Source organism: Miniopterus natalensis, chromosome 9 (assembly GCF_054644295.1).
Source record: "Miniopterus natalensis isolate mMinNat1 chromosome 9, mMinNat1.hap1, whole genome shotgun sequence".
NCBI classification, from domain to species: Eukaryota; Metazoa; Chordata; class Mammalia; order Chiroptera; family Miniopteridae; genus Miniopterus; species Miniopterus natalensis.
Window position 1 is genome coordinate 23,246,015 of NC_142089.1, and position 25,205 is coordinate 23,271,219.

The window sequence follows — 25,205 nt, forward strand, 5'->3', positions numbered from 1 at the left end:
ATAGTCATTCAACATCTTTCCATCTTTTTCCGAATAAATCCAGAAGTCTTTATTCTATATGACATGGCCCATGGCTACTTCTCTAACCATATCTTGTACAATTCAATGCTCACTGCTGTCTAACCACTCTGTCTATGCTCTTCTCTGAACAAGTCAAACGTATCCCTGACTTAGAGTGTTGTACTTAGTATTTTTCCTGCCTGGAATGCCTTTCCACAAGATAATTTGGATGGCTCATTCTACTGCATCAGTCACATTTCTCCTTGACATATCCGATAGGCCTTCCTCACTGTCGCATCTAAAATAATACCCTATCTCCTGTTATACTCTGCCCTATTTTTCTTCAATAAATATTTTCCATTATTATTATAAATATATACAAGCCCATCTAAAATGGCCCCCATCACTCTTTTCTTTTTAATCACCTAAGGATACATTGTTGTTTTTTATTGATTTTAGAGAGAGAGAGGAACATCAATCGGTTGCCTCCTGTATGTGCCCTCACCGGTGATTGAACCTGCAACCTAGGTATGTACCCTCGTCAGGAATCGAACCCACAGCCTTCTGGTGTATGGCACAACACTCCAACCAACTAAACCATCCAGCCAGGGTAGTCCCCATCACTCTTTGTCCCCTTAACTGTTTTTTTCTTTATAATACATATTACTACTGCTAGACATACATGCTTATTCTGTTTCCTCCCACTAGATTAAAAACTTTGTAATGACAGAGATATAGGTTTGTTGTTTGCTGTATCCCTGCATTCTAGAATACTTAACGACATAGTAGGCACTCATAAGGATTAACTACAAGCCTGTATGCTAATTTATGTATTTATCATGTTGGAAAGGGTAAGGTGATGGGAGACTGCTTACCTCTAAAAGCATCTGCAGTATTTTGTGTTTGGGAAGCTTAATAAGGGTAAGATGTAGTATTGGCTATTCATAGCACCAGAGGAATTGAGAAGAACCAAAAATGCTAGACCTTGGATTTGATTCCTTTTCATCTTATAACAATATCTTTTTCTCTTAATTTCTCAGGCTTTGTTTATTTAAAACCTGTTTTGTTTCTAGCATTGTATTAAGCATTGGCAAATACAAAGAGTGTGTATGGCCTGGTTTGGTTGCCAGAAACAGTTATAGGGAGATGAATAGTAAGCCATCTGATACTGCTCCTAAATTCAATAGAAGTGTAGAGATAGAGAACATCTTAGTAGACCGGCATAAAAGGCTTTATAAAAATTGATCCTTGACTTGGACCTTGAAATACTAGTGGGGTTTGGAAGGGTAGAAAGAATGGTTTTGGAATAGCTGACTGTGGTAGAGACACAAAAATGAATGTGTACTTTGCAGGGACCCCCTAGAGAATACTTTGCCTGGGGCAGAGAGTGGGTATTGAGATCTTGTGAGAAATAAGATCTGTAGGGTGAGGAAAATCCAGTGCATTCGAGCTTAGATTTGATGCAGTGGAAGGTTTTGAATGTAGGAAGTGAAATGACTGAAATAAAGTTTTAGAAAGCTTAGATAGAAAGGGTATGTATTAGATTTAGGAGAAGAGATTGGAGTTATTAGCAAGAGGAGAAAGGACAAGGCTTGTTAACAGGACAAAAATAGAGGAATTGGCAAACTATGGCCTGTGACCCAACTACCTGTTTTTGTAAATAAAGTTTTACTGAAACAGTCATGCCCTTTATTGACCATGGCTGGTTTTTGCTTTACAGTGGCTGAGTTAAGTAACAGAGCATCTGGCCCTTAAAGCTGAAAGTACTTTCTCTATGGCCTGAACAAAAAATGTTCACTGACCCTTGCTCTACAGGAGTCAGATTTTCCAGTGTATTACAACCACTACATATCATTTTGTCTAACCTGTGTTTTACCAATGATGAAACTAAGGCCAAGATGGTAATGTTTCCAAAGCCCTACCTGCATTAAGCTAACTAATGTCCAAGCCCAGACTAGAATGCAAATTTCCTAACTCCCTGGCCAGCCCTCTTTCCACTGTACAATTTAATTTTCATTTGGTAAGCATTGGTGAGCATGTTCTAATAGGAAACTTCTTGGTGGTTTATCATTCCATTTATACTTACACATTTATATATTGGTGTGATTTAAAATATCTTATAATGGCCCAGCCGGGCGTGGCTCAGTGGTTGAGCGTCGACCTAGGATCCTGGAGGTCGTGGTTTGATTCCTGGTCAGGGCACATGCCCGGGTTGCGGGCTCGATCCCCGTTGGGGCCCAGCAAGAGGCAGCTGATCAATGACTCTTTCATCATTGATGTTTCTATCTCTCTCTCTCTCCCTTCTCTCTGAAATCAATAAAGATGCATTTTTTTTTTAATTTTTATAATTGGGGTTAATTTGTTAAATAAATAAATGCAAAAACATTTAGCACACATCATAGAATTTTTTAAAAAGGAACACTAGTACCATCATAATTAACCTCTTATGCAGTGATGCTTTCTTTTGCAAGTAACAACAGAATTAGAGAATTTTTAAAATTTGCTTTGGAAAAGTACTAATGAATCAGTAGATGTTCATTAACTTAAAATCAGCAGTTCTAAGGTAGAAGAGTTATATACATATTTTGCCATCTACTTCAGAAGAGTTAAATTAACTTGAGCAACAGCTGGGAATACAAGTACTTGTATGTTGGCACCCGTGGGTGTCACAGTAATAGGTGTGTGTAATTGGAAACCTCTGCTGGGGAAGATTTAGCCAGACACGTACAATTAAGAAGAATTGATGAGGTTAGCTTGAAAGCCAAAATTCAAAACCCCAAATTCAGAACTCCATGGAATCTTCAAGTTGTAGTTTGTAAATACTTCATTTAGAATTGAATGAGATAACTTTGCTGTTAATTTTACGTATGAAAAGATTTTAATGAAAATTGCAGACTTAGCATCGCCCTGTGTCCCAAGTGGATGTTTCTTTCCCCCCCCCCCACTACTGAAAGAAAAATCCTTGCAAAGATTAAGTTTTCCACATATAATATGAAGGATGATGTTTTAACATGAAGCACTTCTATTATTATGAAGAACCAGGAAATCTTTCGGCAAAGTTCTTGACACAGTTAAGGTAGGGGTCCATTTCGGTTTTGGTCCTCGAATGAACTACATCTTCAGTGGTTAAAGTGGTTAATAGACATAGTAGCAAAGGCTTGTTTCTTCTCTTAATGGAGAAAGGAATAGACAAACAGGGCCTAATTTACTCACCAGTCTAACACTGCTGGGAATTGACACAGTCACTAGGAAAAATGATAAACAGAGCAAATACATTTAAACAGGACCCATTGGGAATTCAGTTTGGGAGTATAAGAAAAAGTAAACAAGGACATAGAAATTCCAGGTGTCTTTTAAATAAGAAACAAGATTAAGATGGATCTGGAACAACAAGGAATAATAAAGTGTATAATTAAATTTAAAATTAAAATCTGAATAATTTTACTTTATTGTTATGATCATGTGGGAAAATGAGATGTACACTCAAATACACTAAAGGTAAAAAGGCTTCCTGAAGAAATTGAGGTTTCGCCTTTTTAAATATTTTATCTCTTAAAGCAGAGTTGTTTTTTAATAGCTTTGAAGTGGCCTCTTTCCATGACTTAGTGTGTATCTGGATCTCACTTTCATATGAGGGTTATGTGTGGATATTTTGGTTGATATATGATTATGCTGGAGGAATCATTATGGAGAGTTGGTCGTCATTTTCAAAAATTCACTAGGACATTGTAGGCTTTTCTTAGATACACACAGTCATAGGATTTAACTAGAAGCATCAATGACCATTTATTTCTTTAAGAATCCACTCAATGTAGTGATGATCTGTAGTATTGCTACAGTTTAAAAGAAGTCAGAGTTTTAGAAGCCTTTGTTATTAGTGTAGATAAGTGCATGTGAGTTCTTGAATTGGAAGGTTATACAAAAATCCCCTCATAAACTAGTCCTACCTTCTCAATAGAAACCTTGGTGGAAGTAAAGCAGTCAAATGAATGGATAATAAAAATGTGTGAAATAGCATGCTTAGGTGTAATGGACCTCAGTGAGAAGCTTCAGTATCAGGCATATCATTATATTTTAAAATGTCAGGTAAACAGCAGTATTAAGCATGAGCTAAAAGAATGTTAGTATTTAAAGTTTACTAGAAAATATGTAACACTTGGAGAATGTTGAGTTGAAGTTTAAGAAGTTGGGAGAGATTAGGTTCACTTTCTCCCTTTCCATAGCTTACTCCTACTCATTCTCTAATTCTCATCTTAGTTGTGACTTCATACAGGGAGCTCTTTTTGATTCCCCCCAATTGGGGTTAGAATTTTCTTACTAAAGGTATTTGAAAAAATACTCTGTATACCCCCATTGTAGCATTTAACATACATTATAGTTCTTAGTAATTGCCTGCTGCTTCATTTATTATACCTGATTAGACTGTGAGTTCCATGGGGGCAAAAATCAGGTGGGCTTTATGCCCAGTACTTTAGCACAGTATAGGTACAGTAGCACTGCTTTGACACATACTTTTTTTTTTTTTTTAATGTTTTTATTGATTTTAGAGAGAAGAAGGGAGAGGGAGAGAGACATAAAAACATCAGTGATGAAAGAGAGTCATCAATCCGCTGCCTCCTGCATGCCCCCAGCCGGGGATTGGCCCCACAACCTGGGCATGTGCCCTGACTGGGAAATGAACCAGCAACCCCTTGGTGTGCACCGGATGACGCCCAGCCTACCGAGCCACACCTGCCAGGGCTGAAAAAAGTTTTAATTGGATATTGAAGGATGAGATCCCCTACCAGGGATCCAGCCCACAACCTGGGCATGTACCCTCACCGGGAATCAAACCGCTAACCTTTTGGTACACGGGACGATGCCCATCTAACCAACTGAGCCACACCTGCTGGCCAGTCTTACAGATTTATCATGTTGATAAAATGAGAATATAATAAAAGTTATCTGTAAGGGATAAAAAATGTTCGAGAAATGCAATTGTATGTTATTTCTCTTCTAATTTGTATATCTGGTTTAGAGAATTTCTTGTGCTATTTCTCAGCTTGGAGATGTTATACTGCTGCCAAAATCGAATTTTAGAATACTTGATTTTTGACAGGAGCTTTAACATGGCAGGGATAGTAGATGTTTTTAGCTCCGGAACAACTGTTTTCACTTGCTATGGAATTTTCGTTTTGGTCCTTCAGTCAGTGCAATTTTAAGTGACTGTGTGGTGGGCATTTCCTCTCTGGAGTCCCCTTCTGATTAATCCAGCTGTTGGTGAGGATGTGGTTGTTTAGGGCATCAGTAAAGTTTAATCTTCACTCACTCCCTCACCCCCAAAAACTGAATTTAACTTTAATTATGTTTTAGGCTTTAACAACTTAACTTTGCCTCCCAGTACTTGTTAGATACAAATTTGCATCAAAAGTGATCTTACATCTGAGAATGATCTTTTGAAATGCTTTCTAGTACTTATTTTTTTGTTATTCCTCATCTGAGGATATTTTCCCCATTACTTTTCAGAGAGAGTGGGAGGGAGGGAAAGGGGGAGAGAGAGAAACATCAATGTGAGAGAGACACATCGACTGGTTGCCACCTGCTCACACCCCAGTGGGGCAGGAAGTGAACCCACAACCCAGGTACATGCCCTTGACTGGGACTCGAACCTGCGACCCAGGTTCAGGGCACAGGCCAGTGCTCTAACCAGAGAGCCACATTGGCCAGGGTGCTTTCTAGTACTTTCTTAAACACCCTTTAAAAAAAATTATATATTTTATGGAAACAATTTTTAACAGCACTTTTAAAGTGCTCCCTATTTGCCAATCCCCTTTTAAAACATCTTTTTAAAAAGACTTAGCAGTAACTTTAATAGGCACACATATTTTTTAAATTGAGGTATAATTGACATATAACATTATATTAGTTTTAGGTGTACAGCATAATGATTCAATATTTGTATATATTGCAACATGATCACCACAGTAAGTCCAGTTAACATCTGTCACCATACATAATTAGAAAATTTTTTTTCTTGTGATGAGAACTTTTAAGATTACCTTCTCGGTAATTTTCAAATATGCAATACAGTATTATTATAGTCACCATATTGTACTAAAACATAATTCTTACAATAACTCTATGAGGAAAGTTTTTTTATTCTTGTTTTACAGATGAGGAAACTGAGGAACAAAGTTACTGAGAAGTTATGCAACTTATCCAGGATTATATAGCTAGTAGCTATAAAGCTAGGAAAATCCACAATCTGGTTCTAGAATAATTGCTTTTAACCACTACAGTATACTGCTTATTATGTCATTGCTTGTCTTTGAAAAAATTAGAAAACACAGAATTTTATAAGGTTCAGTTTGTAAACATGAGCTTTTTACCTTGATACAACTTGATTCGTTTATCCCATTCATCAGCACCTATTTACTGAGTATCTTCTGTGTTCCAGATACTGTGGTAAGTGCTGGGTTTTGAACAAGATGTACATAGCCCCTGACCTCATGGATTTTATATTCCAGCAGAGAAGACAGATGCTAATAAGTTCTTCAACTAATGATTGAGTTACAGTTGTGATAAGTGCTACAAAGAAGGAATTTGAAAGTAGGGTTTTTGACAGGAATTCTAAAATGTTTTTAAGGGTTCTATGAGAAAATGACATTTGAGCTAAGCTTTGAAAGAAGCCTTTTGGTGGCTGCCTGAGTGTATGACTAAAATTAGAGACTTAGAACCATCAGTCAGAACTGCATCACTCTGTAAGGGATGAGCTAAACTCTGTATTACCTTACTTGCCTTTATACATACCTCATTTGTCCTGAAATTCTCATTGTTTTTTATATTTGGTGCCTGGTATAATTTGACATTTATAATACTGAAACAGTCACGAAATAGATTATGTTCTTTACATTCTGCTTATTAAGACAGGGAAGTGATAAAATAGAGAGAAAGGGCCTTTAAAGGTTTTATTCTCTTGTTTTACCAATACATAAAAAAACCCTAGAAAGTTCTGCTGATTTGCTCAGAGGTGGTGGTGGTGGTTTTTTTAAAGATTCCCATAAATAGTGCAAATGAAGGAGATATATTTCTAAAAGTGTTTGAGTTGTTTGAAAAACTCACCCACAGATTTTTTCCTTATTTATATGAAAAAATGATACGTTAATACAGCATTTATATTTAAAACAGTTTCTCAGTTGTCTTCCTTTAGCCCTACTGGCAGCAAGGGTAAGGCCTTTATTTTTCTATCTGTTACTAGAGAAACTTGAATAAAATTTAAAACAAAAGAAAGAAAAAAACAGGAAAAAATGATGGTACTTTAGCTGAAAATAACCTGACGTTAATCTACATAATTTGACATATTTATATAGTAGCTATGTTCATGAGTAATTTTTTAAAAAACTGTACTAAAATATTTTTATCATTTGGGACTGCAGTGGAACTTCTTATAGTATCCTCTTCTCTCTTTAATATTTTCTTTTGTGAAATATTTTTATTCCATAAGACTCAGTCATTAGGTCATAGAAGAAAATTTTTATCTCTAATTCTTGCCTCACCATTTATCGAAGTTAGAAAAGAAGCTTTACATTAAATAACAAAGTGTACAGGAAAAGTCAGCATTTTCTTTTTGACTTAGTCATCTCATTTTTGATAGATTGCAAAGGTTGACTGCAAGGAAATATTAGACATCATATGTAATCTGGAATCCGAGGGTCAGGATAACACGGCATTTGTTCTTTGCACGACCTACCTTACCCAGCAGCTCCAAACAGCAAGTGTGTATTGTTCTTGGTAAGTACATTTACTTTGTATTCCCTTTATTTGTTATAGTACATAGTATAGCATTTAGGGTTTATGTAAAATACTAGTTTGTTTCAAATTAAAGTTATGCAAATTAAATGATGACTTGTGAGTAAAATTTCATTTATAAGCTAACCCATTTAATAATATCATTGGTTTACTCTCTTCTGGAAGAGTCAAAAAATAAAGAGTAAAAAGTTTTAGCTCATTGTCGTCCTCCCGTAGAGGATTGTTTGTTAACAATCCTTGCCCCTTTTCCTGAAGATACACCATGGCAATATGAAACATATTGGTATTGGGTTGTTTTCCTGTACATTTATTATATCTTGTGGTAGTCACTTCCCCTCTTATTTGGAAACCCACTAATTATCTAGGTTTCCAGGTCAAACTTGCACTAGAGAAGGTAATCCATTTGAACAGTAATTTCTTTTGCTAGGTAGCAGAATTGCATTATTTTGGTTTTAATTCAATTTATATCTTGTTTGCCTACTGAGTACTTAGTTGTTAAAAAGGAAACAGTAGGTGTAACCCATGGTTCTTTCGTTCTAACTATTGAATCTATTCAATAGGCCAGAAGATAAACCTGATACATAGGAAACCCCTAAAATGCAGGAGTCTGTCAATAAGAAATCAGATTAGTGGTATGGATAATGTTATAGGAAGTTAGAAAAAGATGCTCACTGTATGCCACTGTTTAAGAAAAGTATTTGAGCTTTAATTCAAAGAGTGGGTTGGATTTTTGCATAATCTTGATTAGAGGAGCCTTGAATATTTTAGAAACTAAAGATGACTTGAAGTTGGAAATGAGCATTTTGCTTATAGGAAAACCTAGTAAACCCTTTTGTATACTTTAGCCTTCATTCATCTCCCTCTGGAGGAGCTGTGTGTATTTGTATAGTTTTATGTTATTAGCATTTTGTATATCACTATATTTCTTTTTATTTACTATTTTACATAGAAATATTATTTGTGTGCTGTAAATTATCTCACCCAATCCTCACACTAATCTTTGCTTAGATGAGGCAGGCAGTGGAGGATCAGAGGGATCAGAGAAGTCTTTTGATTGCCCAAAGTCTTAAGGCTAACATGGTAGAGTTGAGATTCAAGCCCAGGATTTTTGACTCCTAATTCAAATTGCAGTCTTTACCACCAAGTCCACTATGCCAGAGTTTTTTTTCCTGCGAGAAAGGAGATAATGGGATAAGGACTTAAAATATATTTTGTGTTTGTTTGTTTGAAATATATCTTTATTGATTTCAGGGAGAGGGAGGGAGAGAGAAAGATAGAAACATCAATGATGAGAGAGTCATTGATCGTCTGCCTCCTGCACACCCCCGACTGGGGATGGAGCCCGCAACCCAGGCATGTGCCCTGACCGGGAATTGAACCCCGATCTCCTGGATCCTAGGTCTATGCTCAACCGTTGAGCCGGGCTTAAAATATATTTTGTAGTAATCATTGTGGGTGATACAAATTTAAAAAATGGGTAAGTAGCAGTGAGGTTTTTGATTACTAAGTCAAGTAGAGTTTTTTTTTCTCCCGTGCATTTAGAAATTAGAGATTTTAGCTTCAGTAAAACAGATGTATTCACTTGAAGAACAAACTCCTATTTTTCTTGTCACAGTTAACCTCTTTGCATCGAATGAAAAACTGTTAGTTATAGTGAGGTTTTCAATGTTATAGTTAGGTTTAAAGAATACATTAAGTCACATATGGGATGTGTTATAAACTATTTATAAAACTACAGTCACACAGTTTTTTTAACAACTCTTTTAAACCCTGGCACAGCTTCCCTTTTACAGTGACCCATCTTTTTTTCCTTCTCTTCTTCACTTAGCTACCATTAGCCTCTTCTAAGGATGTTAGTGGCTCTAGGATTAGTGCTGTTCCTTGTAGCAGGAAAGGAGTAACAGGGACTTCCCTCTTCTTGGCCTCCTGAGGTGCTATAATAAGTAAAGAAAATCTTAAATCACTTCACACTTTGCTAGAAGCAAGCACCTTTTAAGCAATTTAGAAATAGAAATTCAGAATTTAGAAACTTTTTTTTACCCTTCTGTTGTTTTCTAAAGACCTATTTTTTTAAATGGTATTTATGATAAGTGATATTTGTAAAAATATGACAAAGTTGGATAAGATAATAAAAGCAGTGACCTAATTTTATTCATTTATTTAATTTATTTTTAAATATATCTTTATTGATTTTCAGAGAGAGGAAGGGAGAGGGAGAGACAGAAACATCAATGATGAGAGAGTCATCATTGATCTGCTGCCTCCTGCATGCCCCTAACTAGGGATCGAGCCCGCAGCCCAGTCATGTGCCCTGATCAGGAATCAAACCATGATCTGCCAGATCCTACGTTGACACTCAACCACTGAGCCACGCCTGACCTGGCCAGTCACTTAATTTTAAACACATATAGGGCCTAGAATTTATTTATCGGAAATGTGTTTGTTTGTGGGTTTTTTTAGAACATGATAAATTTTATTTATTTTATTTATTGATTTGAGAGAGATTTGTTGTTCCACTATTTATACATTCATTGGTTGATTTTTGTATGTGCTCTGACCGGGGATTCTACCCGCAATCTTGGCTTATTGAGATGACTCTCTAACCAACTGAGCTGGAAATGTCATCTGTTAATGTGGTCATCATGGAAGACAATGTTTGAAATGTGTACACTATGTAATTATCACTCAAAACAGTTTTTGATCCTTATAGACATTTCTTTCAGAGACATTTACTAACTACATTTAAATATCTTAACTATTTTATAGCAGTGATCATAGTATTGATCTCAAAAGATATATGGCTTAGTTTTTATTGTTAGCCTTGCCCCCTCCCCAAATTTTTGGCTATCTGCAAAAATCAAAGAAGTGCTGGAGAATGAGTTTCATATAGATGTCTGGCAGTGATAATGTAATTAAAGTAGCCGTGCAAGTGAGAAAGATAACCATTTTGAATGGGACTGTACATATAGATGTGTAATTACCACTGCTTCTTTAAGAATAAATTCATATGGTTGAACTATACTAAGCTGCAGTGAGGATTTGATTAGGGTGACTTTTGCTTTCTGTAATGTCTCTAAGCTTAAACCTTGTATATTGTATATTTGTGTTTTTTCAGATGTAATTTTCTATCTGTTCTCTCCTAATACACCAGGGTTGTCATGTGTGTTATCTAATTCACAGTTGAGTCCCCTGCACCTGGCAAAGACTAGATATCCATATGTGTTTTATTTAACTGAAATTTGTGGGTGGGGAAAAAAGAGGTCATGAGAGTCAACTGCTGTATTTTCAGGAGCCTTTTTTTTTACAGCATGTTTATTTCTTAGTTCCACAAATAAATTTTTTGTTTGTTTTTAACCTCATTTCTAAAATGCCTAAATTCTGGATCTCAGTGTGACGTGTTAACTGGACTTCATGGGCCTCCTGCTATGCAGAAACACAGTGTAGTTTAAAGTTCTTGCTTGGTAGCCACATCTCTGCCAAAGTACATTTCCTCCTATTTATAGAAATAAATTTACTTTCTAGTTTTATGAACTTGTAATTTGTTGACTTTAAGTAGGAAGTGAGCTAATTTGAGGGTGCAGAGTCATCTGAAAATTGGAAGCAGAGATACAATGGAATCAATTTTTATATATTCTTTAATGGTTGTCCATTTTTTAAAATCATATTACTGTGCCCAGCTGGAGTGGCTCAACAGTTGTACATCGACCGACCTATGATGCAGGAGATCACAGTTCAATTCCCGGTCAGGGCACATGCCCAGGTTGTGGGCTTGATCCCCAGTGAGGGGGTGCAGGAGGCAGCTAATCGGTGACCCATCATTGATGTTTCTATTTTTCCTTCCTTCTCCCTTCCTCTCTTTGAAATCAATAAAGATACATTTTTTTAAAAAATCGTATCACTGTACTAATTGAAGAAGTATTTATTCTAGTGCATGGATGATCCAGCAGGCTGCAAGTCATGATTCATTGGTGTTTCATTGTTCTGGTGTGCAGATTTGATGGGGTGATTAGAGTCACATATTGGCATTCTCATGAGTAATGTATTGGTTGTCATGGTTTCAGGTTATTTGGAGTTCAGATAACTAGAGCTTAAAATACTTAATTTGGAATAAACCAAGCCCTAGACATTCTGATTTTTTTTTTTTTTTAATTATTGGAGACCTTAATTCTCAATCTGCCTTTTATCACATAATCAGATTTGTCTACTTTAAACTTCTAGCTAGTCAGTATATTTTAGATAGATTTTTTTTGCCATTTTATTTTTATAAGGTTTTACTGGCTTTTATAATTCAGTTCTTTTTACGTAGGATACATTTCCCATACATATATTTTGATAGATACTCCTTCTTTTATCTCTGGTCATATTTAATTCTATTTCCTTTTTTCTTCAGAATTTTACACTATTCTTAAAAGTTTTTATTATAAAAATACTTTCATATGAATGAGACAATCTTGTGAATTTAAAAATGAACAATTGGCCCAGCTAGCGTGGCTCAGTGGTTGAGTGTCGACCCATGAACCAGGAGGTCATGGTTCGATTCCCAGTCAGGGCACGTGCCTGGGTTGCTGGCTCGATCCCCAGTAGGGGGCATGCAGGAGGCAGCCAATCAATGACTCACTCTCATCATTGATGTTTCTATCTCTCCCTCTTCCTTCCTCTTTCTGAAATCAATAAAAACATTAAAAAAAATTAACAGTCGTTCCAGTTACTTGCCTGGCTGATAGCTATTTTCAAGGCCTATCTCAGTTTTTACTTTTGCTGGTTAAGAAAGCAACACTGGTTGCCAAAGACAAATATTTAAGTGTTTTAAGTTAATTTTTTTGTTGTAGCTCAAATTTGCCACCATTAAGTATTATAAGCTTTAATCATATATCTTTTGAGACATATATTCATTTTAATTTTTAAAGTTAGTTGTATCTATGTAAGAATTTCACCATATGAGAGTCTCAGTTATCTCTTTAAAAATATAAAAATGTACTTTTAAATGTAAATTCTGTTACATATGTTTATTTTTCATCTATTATAAAAAGAGGTATTTCTACAATACTCTATGGCTGATTATCAAAACTGTCTGACACAATTTGAGCTTGCTATAGCAACAAAGTCTAACCTATTCCAGTGCGCTCTCCTCTATGAGACAAGCTGTTATATAGACTCAAGATAGTGTAAAATATAATAATAAATAAAAATAAAAAGAGGTGTATTCATTTCTTAAGCTTCAGATTTATAACCAGCTTCTTGGAATAGTCTGTTAATAGCAATAATAGGATATTAGTGTTCTAAAACTAGTTTTAGAATGTGGTTATTTTAAAATGAAAATAATTTAGTAAATGTATAGTATCCATTGAAATTGTACAGAAAAGAGCCACTGTTTTTTTCTTTTTGTTTTTTGTTAATCCTCACCTGAGGGTATTTTTTTCTGTTGCTTTTCAGAGAGAATAGGAGGGAGGGGGAAAGAGAGAGAGAGGAACATCGATGTGAGAGAGACACATCGACTGATTGCCTCCCAAATGAGCCCTGACCAGGGGCAGGGAGTGAACCTGCAGCCAAGGTATATGCCCTTGGTCAGGAATCAAACCCGGACCCTATGGTGCGCAGACTGTTGCTCTAACCACCGAGCCACATGGGCCAGGGCAAGAGCCACTTTTTTAAAGTGATAACATTCTCTTGAGTTTTGCTAAGTAACTTTCCTTGCATTCACATTTTATAGTCATGGTAACATTTCTATCCTGGGCATTTTTAAATTTCTAGTGGTTTCTTTGAGAGTTTTTTCTCTCTCTCTCTTTTTTTAAAAAAATATATCTTTATTGATTTCAGAGAGAGGAAAGGAGAGGGGGAGAGAGGGATAGAAATATCAATGATGAGAAAGTCATTGATTAGGTGCCTCCTGCACATCCTCAACTGGGGGTTGAGCCCGCAACCCAGGCATGTGTCCTGACCAGGAATTGAACCCCGATAGCCTGGATCCTAGGTCGATGCTCAACCACTGAGCCACACCTGGCCAGACAAGAGTTTTCTCTTAATGCATGGAAGGTTTTATTTAACTTATTCTTTTCAAGCTTTTCTTTGTTTCCATAATGAGTTATTTGTGGGATTCTTGTATTTAACCTTTTATAAGAGTACCAATTTATTAATTTTATTAGTAATATTTAAACATTTCAACATACAGTCCTAAGTAGCATCATGACATTTTAGCGCTGGAAAAGGCCCATGAGATTAATGGGCCATTAGAATAGTTAGTTATTGGTTGTATACATTTTGTTGGCAGTGTAGTAATGTGTGATGATCCCTGCATACTAGGATAGTCAGTGCAATTACCAATGTAGGGGTAAAACCTTTTGGAACAAGGTAGGAACAGTTTTGGAGGAAGCAATAGGGGATATAGACAGTTTTTTTTCTTCTAGTTTTTGTTTACTGTCAATTTATTTTCATAAACCGAAAAAGTGAGTTGGGGAGGTGGATAGCAAATACCAGTTGTTTTAAGTGTTTTACCTTAATCTTTTGTTTTATAGGGAATTGACTCTCTTTTGGAGTAAACTGCAAAGAAGAATTGACCCTTCTGTAGATACTTTCTTGGAGCGCTGTCGTCAGTTTGGTGTCATAGCTAAAACACAGCAGCATTTATTTTGCCTCATTAGAGTTGTACAGACTGAAGTGAGTAATTTATGCTTTTCATGCTTATTGTCCTGGAGGGAAGAAATGAGGGGGGCAGGATAACTCTCAGGCAAATCCTTTTAGATAAGAGAAAATGAGAAATATTGGCTTTTAATACAGTTATGGAGTTGGACATATCTAGCTGCTTCTGCAGATTGACTTCCTAGGAATCCATACTTTTTCTTAATGGAAAATAGTAATTTGAAGTGTTAGACCACTGGAGGAAAGGAAGATTGTGTTTCTTTGCCTGTTACCTCAACCACCCTATATGTACTTTTTCTAGTATAGTGTTCTGTATTTTATACGGGTGTGTTTGTTTGCAAATTAACAATAATTATGAATGAATAAAATATAATTGCATTTTCTGGCTCCTTGAAGATGCAATGTTACATTTTTCTGGGGTTTGGAGTAATAAAACAGTTCCAGAATCAACTACACAAATTATAAACTTCTGTGCAAATAGAAAATGTTAGATATTTTTAGGAAGTAAATATTTTCTAAAAGGAAACGAATTGCTATATATAAACCCTTGTTTTTTGAGTTTAGCCGTGTATATATACAGCATGGGGCAAAAGTAGGTTTACAGGTGTGAGTATACAAAATAAAGGTTATTCTTGTGTTAATTATTATATTATTTCCCATACAAACAACTGTAAACCTACTTTTGCCTCACTCTGTATGCCAAGACTGCTGGCCTAGAGATTTGAGGTGAGTCTTATACTATTCTCTGTTTTTGTTTTGTTTTTATTGTCTTCTCATGCTTGAGTTCTCCATATGCCGATATCTGTAATGACTCATGGGTATACTTTATGGGTTACTTTGACAACATCCAAGGATTGTTTTCATTTTTAATTTATTATTTTTTCCCAAGGACTGTTACTATACTACAGTCTTAAGGCGCAGTTCTATCTGATATTCCCTATCTCCTGTAATGTAACATTCCATATCCTGTACTTTATTTGAAATATGTTGATCTAATGTTCTCCAGTGAAGATAGGAAAAGGTAAGAACAATTATCAGAAGCAAATTTATGGTCAGATAAGTTAGGTGATAATTATTTCTAACCACTGTGTTGTGTCTCCTATCACAGAAAGAACATGTTCAAGTAATTATAGAACTTGGCCTTGTTTAAAAAAAATTAATGTTACAACTGGCCTTATAAAAGTTTTGTTTTTTAATCTTTAAGGAAAGTATTAGTTTTCTATTGCTGCCTAAAAAATTACCACAAAGTTAGCACTTAAAACAGCACCCATTTCTATAGTACTGAAGTCCAGCATGATGCAAAGTTTGCTGCTTAGAGTATCACAAGACCGAAGTCATGGTGTTGGCCAGGCTGAGTTTTTATCTGGATGCTCTGTAGAAAATCTTCTTTTAAGCTCATTCTTACTATTGACAATATTCAGATCCTAATTTTTTTGATGGATGTCAGCCACAGTCTGTGTTCAGCTAAAAGCCTCCCTCATTCCATGCCTTTATTTTCAAGCCAGCAAAGGCACTAATAATCCTCTTCCTTCAAATCTGACCTCTTCCATCTCACTTCCAGACTTAGATTTAAAGAGATCAGATGATTAGGGCAAGCCCGAAAGATCAACTAAATTGGAGTCTTAATTACATCTGCAAAGTCCCTTTTGCCATATAACATAATATAATCATAGGAATGAAATCTCATCATATTTACAGGTTCTACTTACACTCAAGGGAATGAGATATACATAGGTGAGGGTCACTGAGGGCCATCTTAGAAGTCTACTTACCACAAGGAACTACAGAACCTGGGAAAGCTGCTAGAAGATTAGGAATAGTGGGTTTCTAACACAGACCATGGAATTTCATATATATAACCAGGACCCATCTGTATAACTAGGACCCATTTCTCTTTAATCCCAGTCTAGGGTTTAATCCTATTTATGATATTTGGTCTAAAGGGTAGAGAAGATTTGGACTGGTAGATGGAAGGGGAGTGAGTGTAGAATTTCTTCAAAATGAAGAGAATTGCCTCTAGCTTTTTAAAAGAGAGGCTATCTATCCTAAATAAATTTTGATCTAGTTCTGCTGTGAATAGTAGAAACCCCATAATAGTAGTGGTCTAAAGAAGATAGACGTTTCTCCCTTGCACATATAGGTTGATAATCCAGGTAGACAGGCCAGGGTTGCTTTAATGACTCCACATATCAGAGTCCCAGATTCCTTTTGTCTTCATCAACATACAGCTTCCATCTCATGTTCTAAAAACTATTCCAAAGCGGACTCTCCCTTTCCCAGGCCTTTCCCTTCCCTTCCCGCTCTTCTTCCCCCTAGGTACATTACCTTTGTCTTTCTTTCTCTTAAACGTCAAGGGCGCGCGCGTGCGTGCGTGCGCGTGTGTGTGTGTGTGTCCCCTCACCTGAGGATATTTTTTCCATTGCATTTCAGAGAGGGAGAGAGGGAGGGAGGGAGGTGGGGTGGGGGAGAAACCTTGATGTGAGACAGACATATCCACTGGTTGCCTCTTGCACATGCCCTAGTCGGGGTAGGGAGCAAACCTGCAACCATTTGGTGCGTGGGCCAATGCTCTAACCACTGAGCAACACCAGACAGGGCACAAGGGCTCTTATGCTTCTGTAACTTGTTTTCTGAGCCTATGAAGCCCAGCTGGCTCACTTCTACTTCTGTAACTTTCTAAGTAAACTTTCTCTTATAACTTGAATAAATAAAATAAAAACTAAAAACTGTTTTAGTCCTTGCTGTAATGCCTCTGTTCCAGATAGCGAGAAGGGAGGCAGGAGGCAAAATATACTCTGACATACCTTTCTCCACTCCAACACACAGCCACATACAGCCAAATCTAGCTGCAAGGGAGGCTAGGAGATATATTTATTATTCTGGGTGACTTTGTAACCAGATAAAAATCAGATGTTCTGTTTTTGTAGAAAAGGAGGGGAAAGGATATCAGGAGACAACTAGCAACCAGTCACATAGCCCTTGGGATGGAAAAAGGCTAATGATGCTGAAAAGCTTGTGTGGGCATTAGGTCTGTTGCAGAAAGCAACAGTGCATAATGGAGAGGACCTTGTAATAGGACCTTTTTATTTTCTAGGCTTCAATTTTCTACAAATAAAGAGCTTAAAACAGATAATCACTTAAAGGTGCTTAGAGTTATTAAACTTTAATTCCATGATTTAAGAAAGTCATAAGTGGAAGGGATGACTTTAGAGCAGGGGTAGGAAACCTTTTTTCTGCCAAGGGCCATTTGGATATTTATAACATCATTTACAGGCCATACAAAATTATCAGCTTAAAAATTAGCTATGAAAAAGGCTCCTAGATTTATTGAATTTCAAGTCCCACCTTCGGTTGCCTTGGCAGGTCTGGTCTGGACCAAATGATTTCTTAGGCCATATATGTTCCCTACCCCTGTTTTAGAGAATCCAGGGTCTTAAGACTTTCAAAATAATATGACTGAATATAGATGTGGTTATATTTTGAAATGGAAGGTAAAAGAAAAGGGATCATCTTGAATCCAGTTTATTTGATCGTGGGGCCCTTTTGGTGAAACACTACTGTTTTGCAAAACATGACCTTGTATAGTTTAATCCCTTCTTTTTAGTAATAAAGAAGCTAAAAATTAAAGATGTGTGATTTATAAGAATCATACACCTAGTTCGCAGTAGAGTCAGGACTAGACCAATCTTGACAGATTGCATAATGTGATACAGGTTATCATTTGTAAATCAGAGCACAGAGGACTTGGAGAAAGCCGGGTAAATTTTTAAGTAATATGTGGGTTCTTAAGTTGTTATTACTTAATTTCTTTTGGAAGACTCTGTGAGATAAACAGAATGCCCATTTTTTTCTTAAATAGCCTCATCTGGTTGAAATGGTAAAATTTTTGAAATCAATAAGAACACTTAAAAAAACAAACACCTCCCCTCCCTTCTCCCTCTTCTTCCATTTTTTTCTTTTCTGTTAATCCTCACCAGAGGATATTTTTTCCATTGCTTTTCAGAGAGAGTGGAAGGGAGGAGGGGGGAGAGAGACAGAAACATCAATGTGAAAGAGACACATCAATGGGTTGCCTCCTGCACACACTCTCACCAGGGTGCTGAGAGCGAGCCCACAACCCAGGTACATGCCCTTGACCGGGAATCGAACCTGAGACCCTTTGGTGCTCAGGCCGACGCACTAACCACTGAGTAACACCAGCCAGGGCTGATCTAGCTTTTCTTTGCTCATATTATTTTCCCATTCCATTTCAGCCCCTCCCATAGAAAAGTCATCTTGTATGCACTAGCCTTTTATCACAGATTATCAGATCTTTTTCTTGATTTTCGATTAGTTTCTGAGAACCTGCTGCTATAGATTTTCTGATTTCTGTTGTTTTTCTATGGAAAACTTGAGATTCAGTACATTTGTAACTTGAAAGTACTAATTCTTTTAGGAGGAGATGAGAATCATTTATTTTAGCCTTGAGGTTTTGAAAGCACCTAAGTGTTCATAACACATGAGTGTCTTACACTGAATTCTGTATTAGACTCACTTCTTTCCCCCATTTCTTTAAACCCTATTCTTTATACCCAACTTAAGACAAACCTTTTTGAATCCTTTAGTGACCTTATTTATCCTTAATTCTTTTGAATTCATGTGCCTTTATTGTTTATGTATTTGTCACATAGGTAAATTCCTGGAGGGTTAGGGACTACTTTAATACACAGTTTATATAATGTTTTTATAATAAAAGAATAACTTTTCTTCCCTGCTTTCTTTGTAGGCACAAGATGCTGGTCTTGGGGTATCGATTTTACTATGTGTCAGAGCTCTTCAACTCAGATCAAGTGAGGATGAAGAAATGAAGGCATCAGTTTGTAAAACAATTGCTTGTCTTTTACCAGAAGATTTAGAAGTTAGACGGGCCTGTCAACTTACAGAATTCTTAATTGAACCCAGTTTGGATGGGTTTAATATGTTGGAAGAACTGTATTTGCAACCAGATCAAAAATTTGATGAAGAAAACGCACCAGTTCCAAATTCTCTCCGATGTGAGCTCTTACTAGCTTTAAAAGCCCACTGGCCTTTTGATCCTGAATTTTGGGACTGGAAAACTTTAAAGCGACACTGCCACCAACTCCTAGGACAAGAGGCATCAGATTCTGATGATGATCTAAGTGGCTATGAAATGTCTATAAATGACACAGATGTTTTAGAGTCATTTCTCAGTGACTATGAGGAAGGTAAAGAAGATAAACAATATAGAAGAAGAGATTTGACAGATCAGCACAAGGAGAAAAGAGATAAAAAACCCATTGGTTCTTCTGAAAGATACCAGAGGTGGCTTCAGTATAAATTTTTCTGTTTGTTATGTAAGCGGGAATGTATAGAGGCCAGGATTCTTCATCATTCTAAGATGCACATGGAAGATGGAATTTACACTTGTCCAGTGTGTATTAAAAAGTTCAAGAGAAAGGAAATATTTGTTCCTCATGTGATGGAACATGTCAAAATGCCACCAAGCAGAAGGGACCGCTCTAGAAAGAAATTACTGTTGAAAGGCTCTCAAAAGGGAATTTGTCCCAAGAGTCCCTCTGCTGCCCTGGAGCAAAATCAGTCTTTGAATGAACAAGCCAAAGGAGAGTCTCATGAATATGTCACATTCAGTAAATTAGAAGATTGCCACCTGCAAGACAGAGATTTGTACCCATGTCCTGGCACAGACTGTTCCCGTGTATTTAAGCAATTTAAATACTTAAGTGTACATCTTAAAGCTGAACACCAAAATAATGATGAAAATGCCAAGCACTACTTGGATATGAAAAATAGAAGAGAGAAGTGTACTTATTGTCGACGACATTTCATGTCTGCTTTTCACCTGCGGGAGCATGAACAAGTGCATTGTGGTCCTCAACCTTATATGTGTGTATCTATAGATTGCTATGCTAGGTTTGGATCAGTGAATGAACTACTTAACCATAAACAAAAACATGATGATCTGCGTTATAAATGTGAATTAAATGGCTGTAATATTGTTTTCAGTGACTTGGGACAGCTTTACCACCATGAAGCACAACACTTTAGGGATGCATCTTACACATGCAACTTTGTTGGCTGTAAAAAGTTCTACTATTCCAAAATTGAGTACCAGAATCACCTCTTAATGCATAACGTTGAAGGTTCAAATGGAGATGTGAAGAAATCGGTGAAACTAGAGGAGCCTGCAGCAGGTGAAAAGCAAGAGTGTATTGATCAGCCCCATCTACTTGACCAAACTGATAAATCACATTTATCTGAGGATCTTTTCTGTGCAGGATCAGCTAGTTCTCAAATAGAAACTGCAGAAAATCTGAAAGAAAACAGTGACAGTAATTCTAGTGACCAGTTAAGTCATAGCTCTTCAGGTTCCATGAATGAAGAGTTAATTGACACACTGGATCACTCTGAAACCATGCAGGATATATTGTTATCTCATGAGAAAGTCTTTGTGTCCTCTAATTTAAAAGAAAAATGTCCCAGTGTGGCAGTTTGTTTTGATGGGACTAAGTTTACCTGTGGCTTTGATGGCTGTGGTTCCACTTACAAAAATGCGAGAGGGATGCAGAAGCATCTACGAAAGGTTCATCCATACCATTTTAAACCCAAAAAGATAAAGACAAAAGATCTCTTTCCTTGTTTGGGTAATGAACATAATCAAACAACTGTAAAGTTTGATGCAGAACACAAACCCAGCTCAGATACAAACAGTGACTCCCCAGATGAAGGTCTGGATCACAATGTTCATACTAAATGTAAACGAGAACATCAAGGTTATTCTTCAGAAGCCCCCATTTGTGCTAAAAGGCCATGTACAGATGATACCATGTTGGAACTTCTATTGCGCTTGAAACATTTAAGCTTGAAAAACTCAATAACACATGGATCTTTCTCAGGGTCATTACAGGGGTACCCATCCAGTGGTGCTAAGTCTCTTCAATCAGTTTCACCTACTATTACGGATCTTAATTTCCAGAATCAAGATGAAAATATGCCAAGTCAGTACCTTGCACAGTTGGCAGCTAAGCCTTTTTTCTGTGAGCTTCAAGGGTGCAAATATGAATTTGTGACCAGAGAGGCTTTGTTAATGCATTATCTTAAAAAACATAATTATTCAAAAGAAAAAGTCCTCCAGTTAACCATGTTTCAACATCGGTATTCCCCATTCCAGTGTCATATTTGCCAAAGGTCATTTACAAGGAAGACACATCTTAGGATTCATTATAAAAATAAACATCAAATTGGCAGTGACAGAGTAACTCACAAACTATTAGATAGTGAAAAATGTGATCATGAAGGCCCATGCTCAGTAGATAGATTGAAAGATGATTGTTCTACTGAACTTGGAGGTGATCCCAACAGTAACTCTGAGAAGCCACACTGTCATTCTAAAAAGGATGAATGCAGTTCAGAAACAGATTTGGAGTCATCTTGTGAAGAAACAGAAAGTAAAACATCTGATATTTCATCACCAGTAGGTAGCCATAGAGAAGAACAAGAAGGAAGAGAGGGGAGAGGTAGCAGGAGAACTGTTGCTAAAGGAAATCTCTGCTATATTTTGAATAAATACCACAAACCATTCCATTGTATCCATAAAACTTGCAACTCTTCATTCACCAATCTAAAAGGCTTGATTCGCCATTACAGAACTGTACATCAGTACAACAAAGAACAGTTATGTTTAGAGAAAGACAAAGCAAGAACCAAAAGGGAACTTGTCAAATGTAAAAAGATATTTGCTTGCAAATATAAAGAATGTAACAAACGCTTCCTGTGTTCCAAAGCCCTTGCTAAGCACTGTAGTGACTCTCATAATCTAGACCATATTGAAGAGCCTAAAGTGCTTTCTGAAGCTGAGTCTGCAGCAAGGTTTTCCTGTAACCAGCCTCAGTGCCCTGCTGTTTTTTATACATTCAGCAAGCTGAAGCACCACTTGATGGAACAACATAATATTGAAGGAGAAATACATTCAGATTATGAAATTCATTGTGATCTTAATGGCTGTGGCCAGATTTTCACCCATCGCAGTAATTATTCTCAACATGTCTATTACAGACATAAGGACTATTATGACGATCTGTTTAGAAGCCAGAAAGTGGCAAATGAGAGGCTACTAAGGAGTGAAAAGGTGTGTCAAACAGCTCTCCCTCAGGGGCATGAACATCAGACTACCAGGAGGTCATTTAATGCTAAGGCTAAAAAATGTGGCTTAATCAAAGATAAGAAAGCTCCAATTACTTTTAAAACAAGAGCTGAAGCGCTCCATATGTGTGTGGAGCATTCTGAGCACACACAGTACCCCTGCATGGTTCAAGGATGTTTATCTGTGGTGAAGTTGGAGAGCAGCATAGTGAGGCATTACAAACGTACCCATCAGATGAGTAGTGCCTATTTAGAGCAACAGATGGAAAATCTTGTCATTTGTGTTAAGTACGGTACCAAAATTAAGGAGGAACCCCCTTCGGAAATAGAGCCCTATATTAAAAAGGAAGAAGATGGAAGCTGTGAATTGGAGCACACAAAGCACAGCCACTCCCCAGGTGACCATAGCATACCTGTCCAGAGCACTGATTCCCTTCATCCAGGGGAAAGGAATGGAGGTCAGAAAGGATGTACAGAAAACAACCAAGTATTTGAGGCAGATACTCTGCTTTATAGAGGAACTGTGAAATGCAGCCATAGTTCAGAAACCACTTCTTTGGAACCATGTAATATAGTTCAGCCTCCTTCTTGTAAAATAGAAAATTCCATACCTAATCCTGATGAGACTGAAAATGGGACTTACTTCACGAGTTTCCAGCTGCCTTTACCAAGGATCAAAGACTCAGAAACTGGACAGCAAAGTTCAGGGCAAGAAGACACTGTAAAAAATTCAACCCATGTCCCAAAAGAGACTTTTAGGAAGCACCCACAGCCCAGATCATTTGATTTGAAGACTTATAAACCTATGGGATTTGAATCTTCATTTCTGAAATTTATTCAGGAAAGTGAAGAGAAAGAAGACGATTTTGATGATTGGGAGCCTTCAGAGCACTTAACATTAAGTAGTTCTTCACAATCCAGTAATGATTTAGCAGGCACTGTAACTGCAAATAATATGGTGAATGACAACGACCCCGAAGTTGACATACCTCATTCTTCCAGTGACTCTGCAATTCATGAGAACCTGACTGCAATCCCACCTTTAATAGTAGCTGAGACAACAACAGTTCCTTCCTTGGAAAACCTGAGGGTCGTGTTGGACAAAGCATTAACGGACTGTGGAGAGCTTGCCTTAAAACAGCTCCATTATCTTCGGCCAGTGGTTGTCCTTGAAAGATCTAAGTTTTCCACACCAATTTTAGACTTGTTTCCAACAAAAAAGACAGATGAGCTTTGTGTAGGAAGTTCCTAAATAGCAATTTTGTTTTTGAAACAGACTGGCTCCAACACTGCAACATGGGGACAATTGCCAACTCGAACAAAGGCTGAGAACCAGCCATACCATTGTTTAAGGTAGAATAGGCTGTGTATTTACATGAATGTATAATATCTATGTCAGCACTATTGGCTGAGTCCATTAGCTCTCCAGTTGGTTTATTGATTGGGTTTTTTGTTTATTAAAAATAAGAAATGGAACTGTACTCTTGTTTGGTGCTAATTAATACAAAATATGTTGGGGCTTCCTTTTTCAAATTAAGTGTGCATGATTGTATATGGAACAAATACTAAGATCCCAGGGTGGGAGGGCTAGGGATATGGAGTTCTTACTTGACTTGAATGTGCACCTGAGGGTGCTTTGTGTAATATATTGTACACTACAGCATCTTATATTTTTTGAGTTGAGTTTCAATAAATTACAATTTTTCACCCATTTCTTGTTTACTCGTAAAGAGTTTTCATGCCACACATAAGCTGGAAGTGCTCTTGTATTTCTGGAATGTGCATTTCTGTTTTATCCCAGTAATTTTTCGTTTCTTATTAATGAGCCCATTCAGATCAAGCTTCTTTTTGAAGGACTATTGTCTTAAAAAAATTTTGTGGGAAGACAATTTTCACATTGGGTAACTAGCTTTGGGAGTTAAGATAGCTCCCACAAGAGGATGTCTAGATAGAACGGAGAGGGTGTGGCAAGCAGAACATGAAGGACACAGCACATTCAGAGGCATGAAGTCATGTGTCCAAGGAACTATAAATAATTTCACATGCTGACAGTTAAAGGAGAGCAGGGTGCACCGAGGTGGATGAGGTTATTGTAGAGATAGTCAGGAACCAAACCGTGAACACTGACGATTTTGGAATTGAGTCCATAAGCAGCTGAGAGCCTTTGAAAGGTCTTGAACAAAATAACAATTTATAGATCACTTCAGATGAGTGTGGTTTGAGGGGCTGCAATGGAATGGGTAATAAGACTGCTGAAGTAATTGAAGCAGACTTGGTGAGAGTCTGTATTGACATTCGCAGAAAGGAAGAGTAAATGAATTTGAGAAATTTAAGAGTTTTGTTGGGCCCTGGCTGGTGTGGCCCAGTGGTTAGAGCATCCACCCACACACCAAAGGTCACAGATTTGACTCCTGGTCAAGGGTATGTACCTGGGCTGCAGGCTTGATCTCCAGCCCTGGTCAGGGTGTGTGTGGGAGGCAACCAATCGATGTGTCTCTCTCACACTGATGTTTCTCTCTCTTTCCCCCTCCCACTCTCTCTAAAATTCAATGGAGAAAAAAAAATCCTCGAGTGAGGTTTGACAACACCAAAAAAAGAATATTGTTGGGCCTTGGAGGATG

At 37.1% G+C, this 25,205-nt stretch overlaps 1 protein-coding gene and 1 non-coding gene across 3 annotated transcripts in view; both read left to right on the top strand.

The window, feature by feature from the left end:
- Positions 1 to 24,295, top strand: part of RLF (RLF zinc finger) — a 61,098-nt gene extending 36,803 nt beyond the window's left edge. For both annotated transcript variants that reach the window (XM_016205205.2, XM_016205206.2), the window contains 3 exons: positions 7,634 to 7,770; positions 14,301 to 14,442; positions 19,190 to 24,295. In XM_016205205.2, coding sequence (XP_016060691.1) covers positions 7,634 to 7,770; positions 14,301 to 14,442; positions 19,190 to 23,836 — 4,926 coding nt within the window. In that variant the 3' untranslated portion in view covers positions 23,837 to 24,295. The remainder of the gene's footprint in view (positions 1 to 7,633; positions 7,771 to 14,300; positions 14,443 to 19,189) is intronic.
- LOC148092399 (small nucleolar RNA SNORA28) lies at positions 12,827 to 12,953 on the top strand. The gene has a single exon (XR_015715102.1). It is a non-coding gene; the product is annotated as a small nucleolar RNA SNORA28 (small nucleolar RNA).
- Positions 24,296 to 25,205: the final 910 nt, after the last annotated feature.